The 22,832-nt window shown below is 37.9% G+C and overlaps 1 protein-coding gene across 1 annotated transcript; it reads left to right on the top strand.

The window, feature by feature from the left end:
* Window positions 1-6,721: 6,721 nt before the first annotated feature.
* RP1 (retinitis pigmentosa 1 (autosomal dominant)) lies at window positions 6,722-21,381 on the top strand. Its single transcript, XM_012661397.1, has 4 exons — window positions 6,722-6,857; window positions 11,681-12,310; window positions 12,963-13,134; window positions 15,327-21,381. Exons 2-4 carry the CDS (start codon window positions 11,693-11,695, stop codon window positions 21,002-21,004), a joined length of 6,468 nt encoding a protein of 2,155 aa, XP_012516851.1. The 5' UTR covers window positions 6,722-6,857; window positions 11,681-11,692; the 3' UTR covers window positions 21,005-21,381.
* Window positions 21,382-22,832: the final 1,451 nt, after the last annotated feature.

The raw sequence follows: 22,832 nt of genomic DNA, 5'->3' as shown, positions 1-22,832 counted from the left end.
GTCTAGTCTGTTGTCACATGGGCAGGATCTGGTAGAGGGTAGTGATCAGGCTCTTTTGTTTTGTTTTGCAGGACTCCAGGTTGTAAACAGGCATGCTGAGGGCATGGGGAAAGCCTTGTTGGGGCTGAGGACGCTCAGGTTCAGGAGGGCTGGGTACAGGCAGTAAGCTATGATAGATAGATGTCAGAGAAAATCAGGGTGTTTACCAGGAAATGGTGCCACCCTATCAGATCACAGAAGATCAGTGTTGTATAGGAAGAGGAAGAGAAGAGCAGTTGTGTGGCTAGTCTGTTTTGGGTGCTGCTTGGTGTCATTTCACATTGGTGGCTGCTAACCCTGCAGCAGTTCTCAGTGCTGCCTGAAAGCCTACTACATCTCCTTTTCCAGTCCATCTTCTACTCCACTGGGTGACTATTTCGTGGCTTTTCTTCGCCCATCAGATTCACAACACCTTCTCTTCCTCACTTGCACCCTCAGTGGCCCTGCATCCTAGGTTGCTGAGACAGAGAAGCACTCAGAGGGGAAGGTCACTTTCATCTGCCTCTCTGCATTCCTTCCTGCTACTGGGAATGACTTTCTCTGTAATCCTTGCAAAGACATACACCTCTGTTGTGCACTAGACCCCATCTCCCTGTAATCCACTCAAGGACATGGCTCCAGCAATTCTCCCCTTTCTTACCTGCAGCATTATCTTTCCTTTTGACTGGATCATTCCTATCAGCGCGCATACACACACCAAATTATATTTGATATTAAACAGGAAAAAACCAAAGAAAACTAGCAAAAAAATTGTCTTCACATGCTGACTCTAATCTCTCTCCTTCCTGTTTCCTTTTGCCCCTACCCCAGTGAGGCTTTTATCCCCATTGTTCTACTCAAAACATTTTGTTGATGTTGTAGATAAATTCATGTTTCTGATGCCCATGCTTAATTCTCAGTTCTTCTCTTACTGGACTTACAAGTACATTTGACATGGCTCACTGCTACCTCCTTTTTGAAACACTTGTTTCCCTTGGCTTCCAGGATACCACCACTCTGTTGACGCACCTTTTCTTCACCAGCTCCTTTGCCAGTTCCTATCTCTGTGGCTGTTATATTTTGGAGGGTGCTGGGCTCTGTCTTGGACAAATTCTCTTCTCTACACTCACTTCTCAGAAGCTCTCATCCAGACTCATCCAAGCTTTAAAACCATCAGTATATCAATGAATTACACATTTATATCTTTAGTTTGCAACTCTAATATATGTATATTCAACTGCCTACTTGATATTTCTATTTTTGAGGTCTATTATGATTTTCATGATGATGTTTACCATCACCTCCCACTCTCTAAACTGCTACTTATGAGGTATTCTTCAGCTGAATAATTAGCAATTCCATTCTTCCAGTTGGAAGAATGGACAAAAATCTTACTCTTCCTTAACAATTATTTTGTTTTCATTCCTCACAACCAATCCATATCCAATCCCTATCTAAGCCATCTGCAAATGCTGTCAGCTCTACAGTGAAAATGTGCAGAATCTTACCATTCCCACAACCTCCACAGCAGCCATTACTATCTTGGTCTGAGTCATTCACATCTCTTGCTTGGATTATCACAATACGCTCCTAATTGGTCTACGTGTATTTCTTTTTAACAATCTAATCTAATCTAGTGTCTTTCCATTTCAACTTCAAGGTCTCCCTTTAGCATTTCTTGCAGGTTAGGTCTAGTGGTAATGAATTCCCTGAGCTTTTGTTTATCTAGGAATCTCTTAATTTCTTCCCCATTTTTGAAGGACAGTTTTGAGAGAAGTCTTGGCTGGCAAATATTTTCTTTCAGCATTTTGAATATATCATCCCATGCCTTCTAAGGTTTCTAATGAGAAATTTTCTAATAATCATATTGAGGATCCCTTGTATTTGACAAATTGCTTCCCTTTTGATGCTGTAATGTGTCTCAGTGTGGGTCTCTTTTAGTTCATCCTTCTTGTACTTCACTGAACTTCTTGAATTTGTAGATGCATGTCTTTCATCAAATTTGGAAAAATTTTAGCCATTGTTTCTTCAAAGAAGTTCTCTTTCACTTTTCCTTCTGAAACTCCTATAACGTGTATTTTGGTCCAGTTTACGGTATCACCAGGTCCTTTACACTCCCTTCACTTTTCCTCAATCTTTTTTTATTTTCTGGTCACCAAACTCAGAAATTTTAATTGTCCTATTTTCAAGTTCTGCTGGCTCTTTCTTTTGGCTGCTCAAATCTGTCTTTGAACTCCTCTAGTGAGGTTTTTCATGTCATTTCATGTTATTGTACTTTTCAGCTCCAGAATTTCTTTCTGGTTCTTTTTTATATTTCCTGTCTTTATTGATAGTCTCATTTTGTTCATAAATTGTTTTCCTGTCTTTGTCTATGTTTTCTTTTAGTTTTCTGAGTGTCTTTAAAGACAGTAGTTTTATAGTCTTTGTCTAGTAAGTCCGCCATCTGAGCTTTCTTAGGGATATTTCTGTTAATTTATTTGTTCTTTTTAATGGGATATACTTTCATGTTTTTTTGTAAGCCTTGTGACTTTTTTTGTGTGTTGAACTGTACATTTGAATCTTATAATTTGGTAGCTCTGGAAATCAAATTCTCCCCCTTCTCCAGGGTTTGTTGTTTTTTTCCTTTTTTATTTATAGGGTATCTCTTTGCCAAGGATAAGTATGAAGTGAAAGCTTAAGGTCTTCAAGTATTTTCTGAGTCTATTTTTTCCCTGGGCATATGAGATGACTTTCTAAATTCCCTTACATATATAGTCTTTAAAAACTCTAAGGGGAAAAAGCATTTAAAAAGAAGGGAAAAAACCCAAGTGCTATCCCTTTAAATACCCTGGAAGCCACTTCAGCCAGTCAGAGTTGCAACAATGGCCCACTTCTGTATTCATCTCTGTAAACAGAAGCAGCAATCAGTAATCAGAACACAGAATCCCAATATTTGGAGAACAAGATCCTTATTTCCCACCTTATCTCCTGTAAGCTGCTCCAGGAAATTTGGGCTGCTATCCCCACATTGCCTGCCACGGGACTGGGAGATGAGGGATGGGTAGCCACTATAGCACTAATGGCTTAAATCAATAAAAATTAATTACAATTTACCAGCCAAGCCTTCTTTTGGAAGCTGCAAATTGACTTCAGAGTTTCAAAAATTTTAACTTCAGACAGTTTATGCTGGAACAATTGTTGTCCAGATGGAGAGATGAATTCCTGGCATTTCCTACTCTGCCATTTTCCCTCTGGTCTACCTGTATTTTTAACTTCAAATTTTAACACAATAGCCAAAGTAATCCTTTGAATTGTAAATCAGACCATTACTTCTCAAAACCTTTCTCTTTGGTTTCTCATTTCACTCAAAGTTAAAGGCTAAGTTTTAAACAAGGGCTGCAGGCCCTATATAATTTGGTGCCCTGCCATTCTAGCCGCACTGGTCTTATTATTTCTCAAATATCTCCCACAAACTCTTGACTTAGGACCTTTACACTTACTCTCTCTTCCAGGAACACTCTTCTCTCAAATAGCTGAATGTCATTTCCCCCTGACTACTTTTTGATCTCTTCTCACATGCCCCCTTCTCAATGAGGTATTCCCTGACCTGCACCACTGCCACTCCTACTTTATTTCATTTTTCCCCATAGCACTTAGTATGATCTAACATACTGCAGATTTGTTAGTTTATAGTTTGTCTCTGCTGGATTATCCTTGCCCAAGAAGGCAAGGATTTTTCCTGTTGTGTTTGTTGCTATGTGTGCCTGATACACAGTGAGTATGCATTAAATGTCTGTTGAGTGAATGAAAAAAATGATTGAATAAGGAAGGTTGTATGAAAAACCCCAAATCTAAAGTGAGATGCCAATTTCAGAGCCCGGGAGATCTGTAATATGGGGAATGGTTTCTAAGGTAAAGGCTATCCAGGTTCAACATCCAGTAGTTTATCTTCATCAGAAGGGACTATATGCTGAATTCCATGTGGGTTGGATGGAAAAGGACAAAGGGCATATTCCATACGAACTACACAAAATGATTATGCTTCTTGATATAGTCTGATCTCTGCCCTGGGTTCCTTGGACCTGCCTGGAAAGGTAAATTCTAGCAGTTATAATGAGGTAGGTTTCTTCAGCCGTATACATCTCTATAATGTCTCTACATTAAACACAGGAAGAGGATCATTCCTTTAATAGATGTTTATTGGGTGTCTGCTATGTACAAGGCACTGAGCTGTTTCTGGAAATTCAGAGGTGATAAATAACTTACACTTCTGGTGCTGGATGAGTTTATTGACTAAGAAGCCACCAATTATCGTTCAGTATGAAAGGTACTAGAGAATATATTTATATAACTAGATAAGAGAGCACAGTGGAGGGTACCTACTTCATTCAGCAGGGAATGTTGATATAGTAAGAAGGCAAGAATGGTTCTGAGATGAACTGAGTATTAAGGGAAAGGATGGAAAGGTGGGTAGTGATGAAGGCTATGAGGAGGCATTCCAAGAAAACGAAATAATATATATATATATAAAACTGCAGAGCTACATTTAAGAGATGGCAAGTAATTCAAACTTCAGAGTAAGATATATGAGTTGAGATAAAATTGGAAAAGTAAGCTGAAGTCAGATCACAATTTGTGTGGCAAGCTAGGGTGTAGGGTCATTTTATGGCAAAACACATTTATGGCAAAACCAGTAATTTCTATTTATTGAAATTTATTATGACATATAGGCGCTTGCCAAACACATAGTATATATTACTTTATTTAACCCTCACGACAAGCCTATAAGGTAGTTATTTTTCCACATTTAATGGCCAGGGAAGTAGACACAGAGGAATTAAGTAAATGGCCTGAGATAACATAGCTAAGTGGGAGAGGCAGGATTTGAACTGAGGTCTGACCAACTTCAAAGAATGTATGCTTAACCACTGTCCACTGGCTCTTTGTCATCTGACAACTCTGTCAGCAGTGACCAGAACAGAATTTAACATATTTCAGACATGATGAACAGGTAGTCTCAGAGGTCATGGCTGTTGAAGGCATGAGCAGGGAAGAAGCCTAATATGAACACTGTCACAGAGACCTCTAGCAGTTCTTAGACTCATTAATCAAAGTGTGGGCCAGGGTTGGCAGCATTGGCAGCATCAGCTTATTGTAAATGCAGACGCTCACACCTTACCCCAGACCTACTGAGTCAGACACTGCAGTTTAACAAGAACCCAGGAAATTCATGTACACCTTCAAGCTTGAGAAGCCGTGGTTTAGATATGCAATGGCATCTGCCAGACACAAGTAATGCCAGGGAGACAGTGTGGTGGCATGACTAGGCACACAACAGGTGCACCTGCTCTCCATTCCCAACTGGGGTTGTGGGAGTGGAGTGTATATTGTGGGAGATGCTTAGAAAAGGAGAGTTCCTTTTCTGTTGTCTTATATGCACAAATTTTACTTTTCCTAAAAGTGCCCCAAAAGAATCACTTTAGTTGAAATTCCTTCAGTGTCAAAAATAGAACCAATCAATGTGAATTGTTTATCAGACATGGATTATAGAACTCAAGATAAAATCAAAAGAAATGTCTCATTAATCCTTCGCTATTTAAGGGAATATCATATCTAACCCCAAACCTTTTAAATTTGTACTTCAATTTGGAGCTGCGAATGATGCCATGCATACCTACTGCTACCCTGTGAACACAAATTTCCTTATTGATTCAATAGCCTGTGTCTTTGTGTAGATGGTGATAATTATAAACAGCATGTATCAAAGTTAAACATTATTGTTTCAGTCATCTATACCTCTCTCTCTCTCCCCCTCCTTCTCTTCCTCTCTCTCCATTTCTTTCTCTTTTACTTTTTAATAGGTGGTTTGTGACAAAAGTCTGTATATATGAGGCAAAGTGTACAGTTTCATGATCTTTCTCCTTTTGTGATCTGTTTGGAGACAATATTCCGGAGCACATGCTTGAACCTGGTCCTTCTTTCCCAAAGGAACCCTTAATTTGTTGTTTTTGTTGTTCAGAGCTGAGGTAGGAATCCTGGTAGGAAACCCAATTAGATGACGTATCTTCAAATCAGATTAGAACACAGATAGTCCCTAGAAGGATCAGGTGCCATCTGGGGACTTTGTGTGTGACAAAGTCCTGAAACATGTTCAGATCCCAGCACAAGTAAGCAAAGCAGCAGGAGAGTGCTGGGTATGGAGAAGCAGAAAATTACTTTACTTCATCATGTGGCACCTGTCTTATTTGTCCTGTGTTATGCTGAGTAGCCAAATTGTTTACACGCACAGCCATTTTCATTAGAATTACACTGATGAGGTAATAGGCAGGAGATCCTAAATAAAACAAAAGGCTTAGGTTCTTTTTTTTTTCTCATGACTACCGGGAGCAAATACTTACTTAGAGTAACTTATCAGAAAGGTAAAATGTCAAATAATTTCATTTTCAGCAGCAGGATAACACTGTTTTCCCTTTAATATAAATAAATGAGAATTTAAGGTTGTTTGGAAGAAAAACACTTGAGAATTTGTCAAGTATTTTTTCCCAGAGAATGACACTTAGGCAAGCAAGATAATGAAAGGGAAACTCTCATGAGGAAGATTTCAGAACTGCAGAGCATGCTAGGAACTGGTTTGTTTCTGGTTGCGGTCCCCTTAACATGAGTTCTGTCTGGTGATTAGCATCACCTTGGATTAAACTAATTGGCTTTACTCAATCCCTGAGTAGACACACTGAGAATAAATCCAAAGACATTAGTTTCTTTGCACAAAGTGAGGTTACATATCCAGTGACATTTATTTGAACTATTTAAACAACTTAAACTTCTTTTTCTTTTCTTTATAAGGGAAATTTCGAGTTTTGGTAAGTACAAAGCTTTTTGAAATCTTTCTTTTGAAAATAATCTGTTTCGCTAGTTGTATTTTGTTCTCTATTTTATATCTAGGTCATATATTTGTGTTCTATCTTTAACTATTAGAAAAAGAATAAATGTTGCTAATAATTATTGTCTTTTGCCCAAATATACTAGCAACCTTCACAATATGCTGATATTGAAGCAAGAGGGAACTTCAGTATCAGGAAATCAAGCAATTCCAGTTTATTCAAATGATTAAAGTTTATTTTGTTTCTGATTATAAAAGCACTATATATTTATTATATATACTTATATATACTTATTATAGAGATCTGTGCAATACATCAAAGAAGAAGGAAGCTGCTTGTAATTCAACAATGCTGTGACTACCACAGTGATTAGTGTCTTTCCTTTCTGAATCCCCTTCACCCCAATTCTACCCCATAGTTATAGAAATCTGAAATGAACTAATTCTTTTAACATTGAGTCTTTGAATTGCCATAAGAATGAACATTCTATATTTATCAATTTTCTATTTTTTCTATTTCATTATTTATGAATTGCCCGAATTCCTACTATGTGGTAGAAAATTAAATTTAAAATATAGTTAGTGAAATGACATGTGTATCTTGTAAATCTGTCATGTTTTGTCAAGTAAGTGGGGGAGTGAAGGCACAATCCTCTTGGTAGAGGTAACTATTTAGCTGTAAGCAGCATGGCCTTAAATGTGCTGTTGATTGAGTTGAGTGATGGCACAGAGGAGCCTAACCATGGTTGAGCCTAAGGAACAAAAGGGTGTTAAAAAAATCTGCTTAATCTTAAAAAGCAATGAAAGTATTTATGACAGCTCCATGGTCTAACTTTAGGCAATGAAGAGGCTCTGCTGAGAAGAGGGGAAGATATTGGTGGCAAGCCGTCAAGTCATTAAAAGCAGTGTTTAATGTAAGTTGGGCTGAGGCAAAGCGATTTTGCAAGCCAGCTTCCTTGCTACCTCTAGGGAAGTCAGTGGTGAGGAAAGTGGAAGACCTTAAGATTCTACAGTTTCCTCTGGTTACCTCTGTCCACCTCTACTTCTCCTTCAGCCTAAACTTCAGGGAGAAGAATTAAACCATTTTAGGCTGCTTAGTTTGTTTGTTCCCCAGGTAACCCCTAAGTATATATTATTGCCTTATCCCAACTTTAGAGGGCATAGAATAAACCTTATTATTAAAAATGTATGTAAAAAAACATTGCGTAATTTCCATCTAAATCCCAATTAGTTTTTAAAACTGATTAAGAAATGGGCACAATTAACACAGGATAACTTAAAGTTATGGAGGGCTGTTAGCTCTGTTTCACAAAAGGGGACACTATACTGTCAAGACTTAATGATCACGTTGCTAATATTGCTCATGTTCACTGGCTAGATGCACACCATCTCCGCTTTCTTCCTGGAGGGCATCTCTACTGCTCTTTGCCTCAGGCATCTTAGCTATACAGGCTTTCCTCTGAAATTTCTGTCTATTCCTATCACCACTTCCAATCCTTCAGGCTGCATTAGCCACCTGTCCTTGATATTCTCTTGGTACCCCACTCTTCTTCAATTGTTATTGAATTACTCTGTGAATTTTCCATGGACTGGGTAGGAAATGTACATGATTAGGACAAGGCAAAGGCTGATCCATTTCCTTCAGAAAGAATCTGGTTTGTACCCTCTTCCCTAACGATGTCACTGTGCACTGAATGAACATGAATCTTCATCATGTTCTGTGTTTTACACACAAGGCCCACCTTACCATGGGCTCTTAAGCCTCACCCCGCAGAATCTCAACACTTTCCCTAAAACTTCCCCCAGTGATTTCTAGGAGTTCCCAGAGATTCTCTTACATGCAATAAGGATCCTGTGAACTCATATTTTTGTTTTGTTTTTGCTACAACTTCCTCATCAACAGGTTGCTGCCTGGCAACCACCTGTTGTAGGTACCAGCTCTGAAAATGCTTTACCACTGTTGGGCATCTGGTGTCTTCCCCAGACATGGTACCTTCAGCTTCTGCCCTTCATGCATTGGGCTCAAAACCAGTGCTCAGGGCTGGGCAGCAGGGAGTTAAGAAAATGAGGGCTGCTTTTTTCCTCCTATTGTCTTTACTTTCCATGTTCTCCCTCCTGGTCCCAGGATAAAATCTGTTTTATTTTAGCTAAAAATGAACAAACAAAACCATCCACAAACATCTAAGCATATTGGCTCACACAAATGTGTTCCTAAAGTGTTACCAGGTTAACAGTTCTCCAAGTAGTGAGATCCAGGCAGAAAACTAGTGACTTTAAAAGCCTCATGATGTAATTACACATAGATAAATATCATTTTCTAAAATTAGGTGAAAAATGTGTCTCAAATATTATTCATGTAAAATAATTTCAAAAAAACATGCAAGTAAACCAATCTAAAAAGTAATTGGAGGCAAAGAATTCTGAAGTCTTATTCAAATACTGAAGGAACTCATCCTTCTTATTGTTGATGAGGGCATGGAGATTAAGCAGCTTGCCCAAGGTCAGACCACAGTTTATCAGATGAGGACAAGAAGAGGTTGCAGTTTTGCTGACTCCATTGCAAAGCCGGATTCCCCAGCTCCTGATGCACACGCCTGTTAGAGCTCCCTTTTTATCTTAAGCATTATAATTACTTTAAACCTCTATGGAAGAGAGAAGGGGAGACATCTAATTTCTAGGCTTCAAATGCTTTCTCCTAAGTTACATATAAACAAGATTTGCAAATCAGATTGTAGATATATGAAGACACTTAGAAAACAGCTTGCAAACATTTATATAGGTGATTTGGGCCAGATTTATAGCTGATTTATAAACATGTGTTTTTCCATCTCTATAATACCAATTACATCTATTTTGTTTGTTCCATTTGTCTTCAAGGCTGGAGGGCTTTCTTACTCTGTCAAAAGACACTAATAATTGAATTGATTTAAAATAACAGAAAACAGCCACAAATGCCACAAATGAAAAAAAAGCCCAGAACCAGATAAATCCTTCCACAAGCTGCTCATTTGTCAATCAGACTCCGGTTTCACTGAGAAGTGAAAAGGAAAACCTCACTGGTTTGCTGAAAATGGCTCTTCTTGAATTCCCTCCTGAAGTTTTTATTTTAGAACTACTAGTGGAAGTAGTCACCAGATTGCACCATTGTTAGCAGCCCATAGCAATGCTATCTTTCATTCAAAGAACATTTGTTTAGTGAAGTGTTTCCCAAAGTAGGGTAAGTGGTGTGTCAGATGATTTGCCCACATTTTCTCCAATCTGCAGTGGAAACGTCTGATGCTTTCTTTTTTTTTTTTTTTTTTGAGACAGAGTTTCACTCTGTTGCCTGGACTAGAGTGCCGTGGCATCAGCCTAGTTCACAGCAACCTCAAACTCCTGGGCTCAAGCGATCCTTCTGCCTCAGCCTCCCAAGTAGCTGGGACTACAGGCATGAGCCACCATGCCTGGCTAATTTTTTCTATATATTTTTAGTTTTCCAGCTAATTTCTTTCTATTTTTAGTAGAGATGGGGTCTCGATCTTGCTCAGGCTGGCCTTGAACTCCTGAGCTCAAACCATCCACCCGCCTCGGCCTCCCAGAGTGCTAGGATTACAGGCGTGAGCCACCGCGCCTGGCCGTGATGCTTTCTTAATATGGCCCTTATTTAAGTATCTATGTGATACATTCCTCCTAGAACTTAATGCCAGATACATTTTCCTCTAGATGAACTCATCTGGTTTCATCCAATAGACAATTTGAACTTTAAAAACTTTTCCTATTTCCCCTCTTTTCCTTTACTGCCAGGACCTGAAGGACTAAATTGATGACCAGCAAAACCCTCTTGCTTTTCTCATTGGATGGTTTCTGATTTGTGTCTTTTTTGTTATTTTTTAAATTGTGCAATAATACTTGTTAATTTTAAAGATTCACAACGTTTAGCAATGTATTAAAAACACAAATTTTATCTATAGCTCTGCCATCCAGAGTTAACCACCATCAACACCAGTCTGTTTATATTTCTGGACTTTTTCCCATCCCCATGATACAGTCATGTGCCACATAATGATGTTTTGGTCAACAACATAATACATTTACGATGGTGGTCCCAGAAGATTATAATACTGTTTTTTTAATGTACCTTTTCTATGTTTAGATATGTTTAGATACATAGATACTTACCATTGTGTTATAATTGCCTATAGTACTCAGTAGAGGAATATGCTGTACAGGAATATGCTGTAGCCTCGGAGCAACAGGCTATATCATATGGCTTAGGTATGTAGTAGACTATACCATCTAGGTTTGTGTAGGTTCAAATCAAGATGTGTGATGTTCACGTAAGGATGAAATCTTCTAATGACACATTTCTCAGAATGTATCTCCATTGTTAAGCCATACATAACTATATCCATATAAAGCAAAGGCATGGCATATATTTTACAAGCTGCTTTTTCACTTAGCAGCATGTCACAATCATACAAAAATACAGATTTATAAAGCTGTGTTTAATGGTTGCATAGTTTTCCATTGCATGGGTATATATGTCATAATTTATTTACCTATGTATTATAACATGTGTAGGTTGTTTTTAATTTTTAAATTATAAATATCCTTATTTAACTGTTTCATTTATGTCTTTTTATTGTAAGTCCCTTAAAATTATCTTTCAAAATTGACAGGTATAAGGAATGAATATATGAATGAAAGAATAAACTCCCAGGAGTATCCTGAATGTCTACAATTATATTTAGCATGCACTTGCATTACCATGTACCCTCTATCGTGCTATGATTCAGGAGATGAACAATTTTCTTTCCTTTCTAGGTCACAGCCAAAATGAGTGAAACCCCTTCTACTAGTTTTTCTACGATTCATCCTACTTCTTTTGAAGGTCAATTTCCCTCCTCTCGCCATTTGAGCGTAACTCATCCTGTTGTGGCCAAACGGATCAGCTTCTACAAGAGCGGAGACCCCCAGTTCGGCGGGGTTAGGGTGGTGGTCAACCCTCGTTCCTTTAAGACCTTTGATGCTTTGCTGGATAACTTGTCCAGAAAGGTACCCCTACCTTTTGGAGTGAGGAACATCAGCACCCCTCGGGGAAGGCACAGCATCACGCGCCTGGAGGACCTGGAGGATGGCAAGTCTTACCTGTGCTCCCACGGCAGGAAGGTCCAGCCTGTCGACTTGGACAAGGCCCGTCAGCGCCCGCGGCCCTGGCTCAGCAGCCGGGCAGTCAGCGCGCACGCGCACGCGCCCAGCTTCCCCGCTGCCGCAGCTCCCGGTGTGCCCCGCGGCCCGCGGAGGGTCGTGGTCTTCAAGAACGGCGAGCAGGAGAGTAGGCGCGCGGTTCTTCTAAGAAAGAGGGTCACCCAGAGCTTCGAGGCCTTTCTGCAGCACCTGACGCTGGTCATGCGGTGCCCGGTGGTCAAGCTGTACACCACAGACGGAAGGAGGGTGAGCGGTCTGGGGGCTTCTCACGCCTCAGCTCCCTTTGGGCACCCTATTGGTTTGTGCGGGATGTGAGTGGTGGCCCCGGGAAAGCCCTCGTTCCTGTGTGCGTGTCTGTGTCCCGGGGAAGTCCTTGTGTGTGTGTGTGTGTGTGTGTGTGTGTGCGCGCGTGTGTGTATGTATGTGTCCCGGGGAAATTCTGGTGTGTGTGTGCGTGTGTGTGTGTGTGCAAGCGCGCGGGCCTCTGTGTTCTGTGAGCCCGCAAACGATATCTGTTTCCTGGTCAGAATTGGACAGGGGTCTCTTCTTTCTCCCACACTCCCTCCCCCATTCTGTTTCCTGAGCATCGAGTATATAAGGTTTTGACACTGAATCAATATCAAGAATATTTTTTGAAAAGGAGTGGCCAAGAGTGGTGTTTTCCTAGAAAGAGAAAGCATTTTCCTGGGATCTCTGCTAGAGAAGTATGTAGCTGACATCCCCTTCACTCCCCCACATTTGGTATTTCCACCGTATGCATCTTTGGTGCCTAAGAAAATGCTTGGTGATCATTTCATTAAAGCCTGGGAAGTTGTGGAATTGATTCAAAGTTATAAAATTATCCTATGGAAAAAACAAAACTTGCCCAAGCAAGGATCATGACTCTGGTTTCTTTTAGGTTTCCAGTCTCCAGGCGGTAATCCTGAGCTCTGGAGCTGTGGTAGCAGCAGGAAGGGAGCCATTTAAACCGGGAAATTATGACATCCAAAAGTACTTGCTTCCTGCTAGATTACCAGGGATCTCTCATCGTGTGCACCGCAAGGGAAATGCGAGGTCAGAAAGCAGAAAGAGTAAGTCACTTATAAATATATAGCCCATATTTTTAGCCTTGAGATTTTTTTTTTTTTGCCTCAACAACAAAGACCAATTTCCTTCATCACAGAAGAGAAAATACGAGAGGATTAAAAACATTCTCAACTGATATTGGTTATATTTATAGATGAAAGGAGTCATACAGATTATCTGATAATTTTTTAAGACTTTTCCAGATCAGTCAATGATATATCTGTTTAAATTGATGAGGCATGTTTTTTTTTTTTTCCATAAAATACATAATTAAATAAAAATCCCAGCATTTCTTGCTTTGGAGAGGAATTCTGTGGAATCTATGTAAGCGACACCCATGGTAGTTACAAAGTTTTCTCTAAATAATACCACTCAGCGTTCATAGCTGAGCTCAACACATTAGCAGAGTGACTGTGTTTTTTCAAATTTATGCTATATACTCTACCTTCTGAAGTTATTCCTGTAAAAGTCACAGGTCCTTAAATCCACTTTTTCTTTATTAAAAAAAGTTTTATGCAGCCAATTCATGCTGCTTAACAATAATTTAGGTTGCTAATTGCTTAGGTTCTGCTGCACTGATGTGGCATTATCCTTTGGGTAGGCGAGGAAGAGGGCCTCTTGAGGCCCAAGGCTGTAAATTCTCTGTGTAGGTATACCAAACTTTAGCTCTTTGCTAAAGTACTGAGTGCAGTTTATACTTAAGTTTTTTGTTGTTGTTTTTGAAACAGAGTCTCGCTCTGTCACCTGGGCTAGAGTGCAGTGGTATCATCATAGCTCACTGCGACCTCAAACTCCTGGGCTCAAGCAATCCTCCTGCCTCAGCCTCCTGAATAGCTGGGACTACAGGCGCATACCACTATGCCTGGCTAATTTTTTCCCTTTTTGGTAGAGATGGCTCTTGCTCAGACTGGTATCGAATTCCTGACCTCAAGGGGTCCTCTCGCCTCAGCCTCCCAGACTGCTAGGATGAGCCTCCCAGACATGAGCCACTGTGCCAGGCATATACTTAAGTTTTAACTTTTTTTCTCTTTAGACATGGGGGAATTTGTATTTTAAGTAGTATTAATCTCTTATTGCTAATATGAACTCATCTGTCATTTATTGTTGTCATTTAATTACTTTGTGGATATATTCAATAGATAATTATTAATGCTCCTGTTTTGTAGGCATTAGGCTGCCAAATATATGTTATATGTGTGGTAGTACTATTTCACCTTGGTCATTTTACTAAAATGATTTTATTATTTTATGTCTGATATAAGTTGTTAAGCATGATTTTTGATAACTTCAGGGAATCAGGGCTTTTTTACATTTTACTTCAAAAAATTAGGAGTGAGACATTTTTATTTACAATTTCAGTAAAAGTATGATAGAAATAAGAAGAAATATTTCTACGTTTTTACTCTGAAAAGTTAGAGGTGTTTACCTGATGGCAAGTGTGTGCAAATCTGTATAGACTGGTAATAGGAATTTGATTGAATTTAAGAAGCAGGAGTGCCACGGTTAATGCTAAAGATTCACATTAAAAAGATAACTAATATCTGGACTTACGTCTAACTCTGTTCTCTTTTGTGCCCTATAATAAATCAGCTGAACTGATTATACAAAGTGAATAGTAAATTAATAGTTATTGCTTTATTAATCTAGTCTTAAATTCTAAAAATGTTTCTGATTTCATAAAGCTATAGATGTCTCTCTTGGATATGTGGAGATAGGAAAATAAATACCACCATAAATTGTTACTTGCCTTGTTTGAATAGGTAAGCAGTACCTGGTTAGACTCCAGTTTCAGTATTAGTAAACAAAATGACAAAACAAAAACCTACAAAAAAACTTTATTTTTGATAGAATCCTTAGAAATTTCTACTTTATATTTTTTTAATTAAAATTACCTTATTAAACTTGTTAAAATGAAAATTCTGTGAATCTCCTCATTGAAGTAGAATTGTAAGTCTTAAGAGTGGTTTGAAGAAATGTACCAGTAGTATAGTAAGTTTTCTCAAATAACCATTAAGTATCTAGAGCTCAGAAACATACCAATAATATTTTACCATGAAGTACAGAAAATATGTTTCATACTAATTATTTCCTTTTTTCTCTTTTTTCTTTGCTGCCTTTTCCATTGGATGTTTATAACTTCTCTGCCTTCCATATTATATTTTGATGTGGCTATCTTTTGCTCTTAAAATCTTGTAAGTGAGCATACATATGCCTTCAAGCCCAAAGTCCCAGACTTATTCTGTTTCTTCCAACAAAACACATAATAATGATTGCTGCTCAGACTGTTCTTTTGCTCCTGAACATTACTTGACCTTAGAAAAAAATGATTCTCAGAATTTATCAATATATCCTTGTGAAGACGATATTGAGAAGTCAATTGTTTTTAATCAGGATGGCACTATGACAGTTGAGATGAAAGTTCGATTCAAGATAAAAGAGGAGGAAACCATAAAATGGACAACCACTTTCAGTAAAGCTGATCTTTCTAATAGTGATGAAAAGAGTGAGATAAGGAGTTTTCCCAGAAGAATAGGCAGTCGATCATCTAGTTTAAAGCTTGCAGCATGTTCATTGTCTGCAGATGTCTCACCTCTGGAGAAAGACTATAATCAAGAGGGTAGTTTGGCAGAAGAGTTTAACACTCAAATGACAGATCAAGAGGCTGAAACTTGCAGTTCTGCTAGTTGGGAGAATGCTACTATGGACACAAATATCATCCGGGGAAGTCAGGATCAAGTGAAGCATCATTTTTATAGGCCCCCTACACCTGGACCAAGGAGAGTGAAACAAAAGAAATCTGTGATAGGGAGTATGACCTTAGTATCTGAAACTGAGGTTCAAGAGAAAATGATTGGACAGTTTTCTTATAGCGAAGAAAGGGAAGGTGGGGAAAACAAATCTGAGTACCACACGTTCACACATTCTTGTAGTAAAATGTCATCAGTATCTAACAAACCAGTACTTGTTCAGATCAGTAACAATGAGCAGATGGAGTCATCTTTAGAAAGAAAAAAGGAAAGCAGACTGCTCAGGTCAAGTGCAATAAGTGCTGGTGTTATAGAAGTTACAAGTCAGAAGGTGTTAGAGATGTCCCATAGTAATGGTTTGTCATCAGCTATATCAGAGAATTCAATTGTGGAGGAAGGTGTAGTTGATAGTGTAATACCAGACAACAAAACTGATATTAAGAACTTCGGAACTTATGATAACACCAGTGATAGTTTCAGTCCTATTTCAGTGGATGCAGCTCATTCTTCAAGTAACAACTCTGGAACTGACAAAAGTATTTCTGAGGCTCCAGCTTCAGCAGCATCCTCTACTGTCACCACAGGAATTGACAAACTAATTAATGAATTTGCTCAGTGTGGTTTAACAAAACTTCCAAAAAACGAAAAGAAGATTTTGTCTTCTGTTGCAAGCAAAAAGAAAAAGAAGTCTCGACAGCAAGTAATAAGCTCTAGGTATCAGGAAGGACAGGTTACAACCAAAGGAATCCCCAATAAGAAAGCGAGAATAAACACAAGACGTAGAATTGCACAAGAAACCATATTGCGGGATTCACACAGTCTCCTTAAAGGAGGGATACTTTGTGAGGAAGACCTCCAGGAAAATGATACAGTCATTGAATCAAATCGTCTTTGTTCCAAAAGTAATCTCAATACCATGATTTCGAAGAATTTCCATAGAAATAAATTAAATACTACTCATAATCCTAAGGTTCAAGGACTTTCAGCTAAAAGAAAATCCAGACCACGAAAGAAAGAAAGCTTAGGAGGACCTAAAAAAAGAGAAATTGTTCAAGGAGATAAAGTGTTTTCCCACAATGAATCTAAATATCGTAAAAGTACTTTTGAAAATCAGAGTTTATTTCATGTGTTTGACCTCTTTGAGCAAAAACCCAAAGCTTCTCAAGCAGAAATGACATCTGGCTACTTGAGAGGAATGACAACCCAGAGTTTAATTTCAAAAGTTAATGATTCACGCATAACTTTAAAAGGCCAGAGAAAACAAAAAGAGGATAAATTAAAATCAGGTGCTATTGTCAGTAAACAACATGCTACAACCAGGGAAAATTCCTTAGCTTCTTTGAAAAAAGCTGATTATCCTGAGGATATTGCCCATCATTCAATTCAAAAGTATATACAGAGTTGGTTGCAGAACATAAACCCATATCCAACTTTAAAACCTAGAAAATCAGCTCGATCATGCAAAAATGAAAAAAGTCTGGTAAGTTCTAACAATAATGATTTTCCAGGGAATAATCCCCTTACAAGTTCCAGAAAAAGAAATAATTTTGGTATGGAAAGTAATAAGTACATAACTAAAAATGCCAGTTTAGTGGGAGATAATCTATGTAGAGAGGGAAGTAAATCTCTTATTGCCAAAGATAATGGTGAAGAACTTACCAGTGATCTCTGTGAGAGCCAGGTTGGATCTCTGAATGATGCTTACTTGATTTCCCTGCGTGAATGTCATACTTTGTCACAGTCAGCTATTAAGGATCATAATACTAAAAGTCACATATTTGCTGAAAAATCGGGATCAGAGATAAACCTTGTTTACCAAGAAACAAACCAAGCTAGAAAGGGGCAAAGTGTAGAGGCTGCCATTCAAGTAGATCCTGTGGAAGAGGACACTCCAAAAGATCTCTTATCAGTCCTGTTGCTTCGCCAACTGCAAGCTTCAGTTTCTGGTATTCACAAGACTCAAAATGGACTTGTTCAAATGCCAGGTTCTCTTGCAGATGTTACCTTTCCTTCTGCAATATATAATTCACCCACCAATCTCCTTCTGGCTTGGCTCCTAGTGCTAAACCTAAAGGGAAGTATGAATAGCTTCTGTCAAGGTGATGCTCACAAGACTACCAACAGATCTTCAGAAATACTTGCATTGTTGGAGGTTCTAAAGCACACTGCCATCACAGAGGAATCTGATGACTTGAAGGCTGCTGTTGCCAATTTAGTGGAGTCAACCACAGATCACTTTAGACTAAGTGAGAAAGAACAAGATACGGTTCCAATGGGTCTTTCTTCAAATTATTCCTCAGCCAGCATTCAGAGAGTTCCTAAATGCAATGAAAACAAAAGAGTACGGAAAATCTCCTCTTTGGATGGAGGCAACTCTGCCAGTGAGGGTTGTGCCCCTGAAGTCTGTGTTTTGGAGATGACTTGCTCTCCATGTGGGATGTGCTCTGTAAATAAGACTTATCCTCCAAAAGAGACTTGTAGCCCCAGTGACATTTTTTTCCCTACTGATGGTTATGCCATGGATCAGAGCTCCATGAATAAGATTTGTTTCCTAGGAGAGGTCTGTTCACTTACTGATACTGTGTCTTCCCATAAGGCCTGTGCTCAAAAGGAGAACATTGTCTGTGAGGCATCTTGCCCAATTGAAGAAACTTATATTCCCGTCAAAGTCTGCAATACCAGTGACTTTTTAAATTCTGAAGAAAACACATATACTGATAACTTCGAATTAACTGAAGGGTTAGAAAGAGGTTACAATGTTCAGAAAGACCTAAATATTTTGTCAGACCCTGGGTATAAAAATGGCTTTAATACATTGATGTCACATCAAAATGTCATTAATTTAAGCCCTTGTGGCGTTCTGCTAAATGAATCTGAAACGGAATTTGATAAGAAACATAGTTCTCTAGATGAATTTAAAAATTGTTCACTAAAGAAATTTCAGGATGAAAATGCATGTACATCCTTTGGTAAGGAAGAATCAAGGACTTCTGAAGAACCAGGCTCAATAACCAACAGCATGACTTCAAGTGAAAGAAACATTTCAGAATTGGAATCTTTTGAAGAATTAGAAAACCAGGACCCTGGTATCTTTAACACAGAGGTAAATGCAGGAGAGCAACCTACTGAAGAATTAATCCAAAAAGAATTAGAGGCTAGTAAAAATTTGGACTTGATAAACATCTCTAGTAGGAACATTATAAAAGAAGAAAGAAAGAATGGTGTAATTTGTGAGACAATCAATGAGAGGCTGGCAACACCACCATCTTTAGTTTTTTGCTATGATTCTAAACTAAACAGTGAAAAGGAGACCAATGAAGGAGAAACTAAGATGAGGGTAAAAATGGTGAAAAGCATGGAAACTGGAAGTTATTCAGAGTCCTCTCTTGATTTTAAAAGACACTTCAAAACTCCAGTGACTTCTGATTTGTCAGACTATAGACCAGGCAGTGACAGTGAGCAGCCATATAAAATATCCAGTGATGACCTCAGTGACAGTGGTGAGCTTGCCCAAGAGAAAGAAAAGAATATAGGATTTGTTAAAAGGGCAATAGAAAAACTTTATGGTAAAGCAGAGATTATTAAACCATCTTTTTTTCCTGGTTCTACGCACAAATCTCAGGTTTACCCTTATAATTCTGTGGAATTTCAGAGTGCCAGGAAAGCAGATCTTTATGATTCTGAAGGTCAGTCATTTGGCTCTTCTGAACAGGTATCTAGTAGTTCACATATGCTGCCAGGATTCCAGGAGGAAAGACAGGATAAACATGATATTAATGATGTGAGGAACAATTATTATAGGGGTGACATTGTAGAATCTGGTACAAAACAAAATGATCATAACAGAATCCTGAGAGACATAGAGGAAGGAGTACTGATTGATAAAGGCAAATGGCTCCTAAAAGAAAATCATTTGCTAAGGGTATCATCTGAAAATCCTGGCATGTGTGGCAATGGAGACACCACATCAGTTGATACCCTACTTGATAATAACAGCAATGAGGTACCATATTCACATTTTGGAAATTTGGCCCCAGGCCCAACCATGGCTGAACTATCCTCTTCAGAACTGGAGGAACTGACTCAGCCCCTTGAACTAAAATGCAATTACTTTAACATGCCTCACGCTAGTGACTCTGAACCTTTTCATGAGGATTTACTAGATGTTCACAACAGAACCTGTGCCAAGGAGAGAATACCAAATCACCATATAGAGGAGAAGGGTAATCATCAGTCAGAAAAAGTATGTACATCTGTTACTCATACCTTTACACCTACTGGTAACAAAGTACACCCTATCTCTGATGATGCTATTAAAAACCAGCCATTGCCTCGCAGTAATGCAATTCATGGTGTACTTCAAGAAGGTGACTCTTTGGATAAACTCTATGCTCTTTGTGGTCAACATTGCCCAATATTAACTGTTACTATCCAACCTGTAAATGAGGAAGACCGAGGATTTGCATATCGCAAAGAATCTGATATTGAAAATTCCTTAGGTTTTCATTTGTGGATGAAAACACACCCATATTTACTGCAGTCAAACAAAAACATGTTCAGGAATAAGAACAATGAAGCAGATACGAGAAAAGAATTTATTGATGATGCCATTGGGGATATATTTGATAAACTTTATTTCAATTATATGTTTGACTTGATGGATAAAAGAAAACGAAAAAGAATTGATTTCTTAGAGTTAGTGGAAGAAGGTGATTTAAAGAAATTTCAATCATTTTTAAAGAAAAGGTTTTGTATGAATTTCTTGCGCATATCATTGTTAGTTGTGGGTGATGTAAATTCAAATAAACAAGACCCCAGCAGATGGACAAATGAAATCTTTAAAGCAGTTGATGAGAATAACAACTTATTAGATAATAGATTTCAAAGCTCAAGAACAAATCTCAACCAAGTAGTAAGAGAAAATATCAACTATCATTTCTCTTTTGAAATGCCTGGTCAAACCTGCCTGTTAGATATTTGCCAAGTTGAGATATCTTTAAATATTAGCAACAGAAATATATTAGAAATGCTTTATATTTTTGAGGGTGAAAATATTTGCATTTGGGAAGAGGAAAACCAATTAAATTTAACTGATCTTGAAAGCAGTAATGAACAAGAAAATTTATAATTTCAATATCAGCACAGCCTTTCTCTGTCAATACATTTTTCCCCTGATAATAAGATGAAGCACATGGAATGGATATGGTCTGGATAACCTCTAAGAATTTCCCACTTCTTCAAAATAAGCTTATCCTAAGAAAACTTACCCTTGGATAAAATCAATTAGACTTTCATCATTTTTCTGTTTTTCATTTTTCCAACAATTACAGACTCAGTCTCTATTCTGTTATTTTGGAAGTTTCTGTGTGGTTTTGTTCTAAATTTATATGACTTTTTGCCCAGGGAATCAAAATATGCTAAGGACAAGAATTTTATCTTTTTATGTTGCTTGGTGTAAAATGTATAATGTATTGAACTTATTGGTGAATAAATGGAATAGACATAGTCTCAAAGTACTTCATTTATTAATTTTAACTACTTAAAAGGTCTGATTGTAAAATCTCCACAACAATCTCATAATTTATTGTACCAAATGTGTGAAGTTAAGTTCCCTCAGAACATCTGTCTAATGAAGTTGCAGGCACTTTCATGGGACAGGATTTACCATTTTCTCATGATTAGAAAAAGGTGGTCCACCACTTAGCTACCTCTCCAACACTTTTTATAGAAATTATAATCTATTAAACATTAGTAAAATGTCAAGAAATCCAAAAAGTTTGGAAAAAAATAGGGAAAAAATTTAAGGATGCTCTGTGAAAGAAAATTAAAGGAGCTGGAATGATTTAACCTGGAAAAGAAAAAAGAATGGTGAGTTTAAAATTCTCTTCAGGTTGAAAAAGAATTACTGTGAAGAATTTGACAGATTTCCTTCTGTATACACCTGTATTAATAAAATACTTTATTAGATATAAGTAACATTTTTGCCTAGAAGTACAAATAAATTTGACTAGACTATCCACCATAAATTGTTTTGAATAATTGTGGTATATTTCCTGGGAGTTAACCAGGAAACCTTTTAAGATTCCTTCCACTCCATGACTATATGATGGTATAGAAACAAGTCTTAGAAAACTTGGAAATTTATGTCTGTTGTCTACAACTGACTCAAAGTAGAATGATTAACATTCTTGGAGCCAGCCACACATGGAGTTGCTAAAATAACATAAATTTGGCATTAAGGAACAAAAGGTAATTAATTACATTTCAGCATGAATCATAAATTCATAAAAAAATATGAATTGCTACTTTATCAGCTGAAGATTACCTCTACATAGAGTATGCTTTTTCTACATTGTGATGCTATCTTCTGATTGAAATATGGGAGTTATAGTGTTATGTAAGTTTCTGTAGTGAGCAATGAGAAATTGTACTGAAATAACAGGGCATAAAATTTTGGAGAACTTCTAGAAAAGGGAAAAAGGATTCACATAAATTTTGTGCCTATTGTGTACCAGGGACTATGGTAGACTTACAGGTTTTTTTGTATGTAATCCTTCCTCAGAGGGTACTGTGAATTTGGCTTTATTACTACTCCCCCCTTTTTGATAGACGAGAGAACTTAGGAGCAGGGAGGTAAAGTACTTTCATCACTAGTTTACTGTACGTATTATGTCAAGATTTGAACCCAATCTTTCATGCTTGAAAATCAGTGATCTTTTTACTATATCTTTATTCTTTTTTTCATGTGAGGAAGAAGGGATAAAGTATTTTTTAAAATTAGCACTCATTCCCTAAAGCAGAGAGATAAGGAAATTATTACTTTTTTTAAATTTTGAAAGTGTGATGATTTGATATACCAAGGAGATTGAGGAAATTGCTCATAAAAACTAGGAGGTTTAGAAAAACTTGGCATGCAGTATTTGGTTTTTGGCAATAATACTAGATCAAACAATGTC

The sequence above is a fragment of the Propithecus coquereli genome, unplaced genomic scaffold, assembly GCF_000956105.1.
Source record: "Propithecus coquereli isolate 6110/MARCELLA unplaced genomic scaffold, Pcoq_1.0 Scaffold71, whole genome shotgun sequence".
Lineage (NCBI taxonomy): Eukaryota > Metazoa > Chordata > Mammalia > Primates > Indriidae > Propithecus > Propithecus coquereli.
The sequence above is the reverse complement of the archived record's forward strand: the minus strand, read 5'-3'. Positions and strand labels throughout refer to the sequence as shown.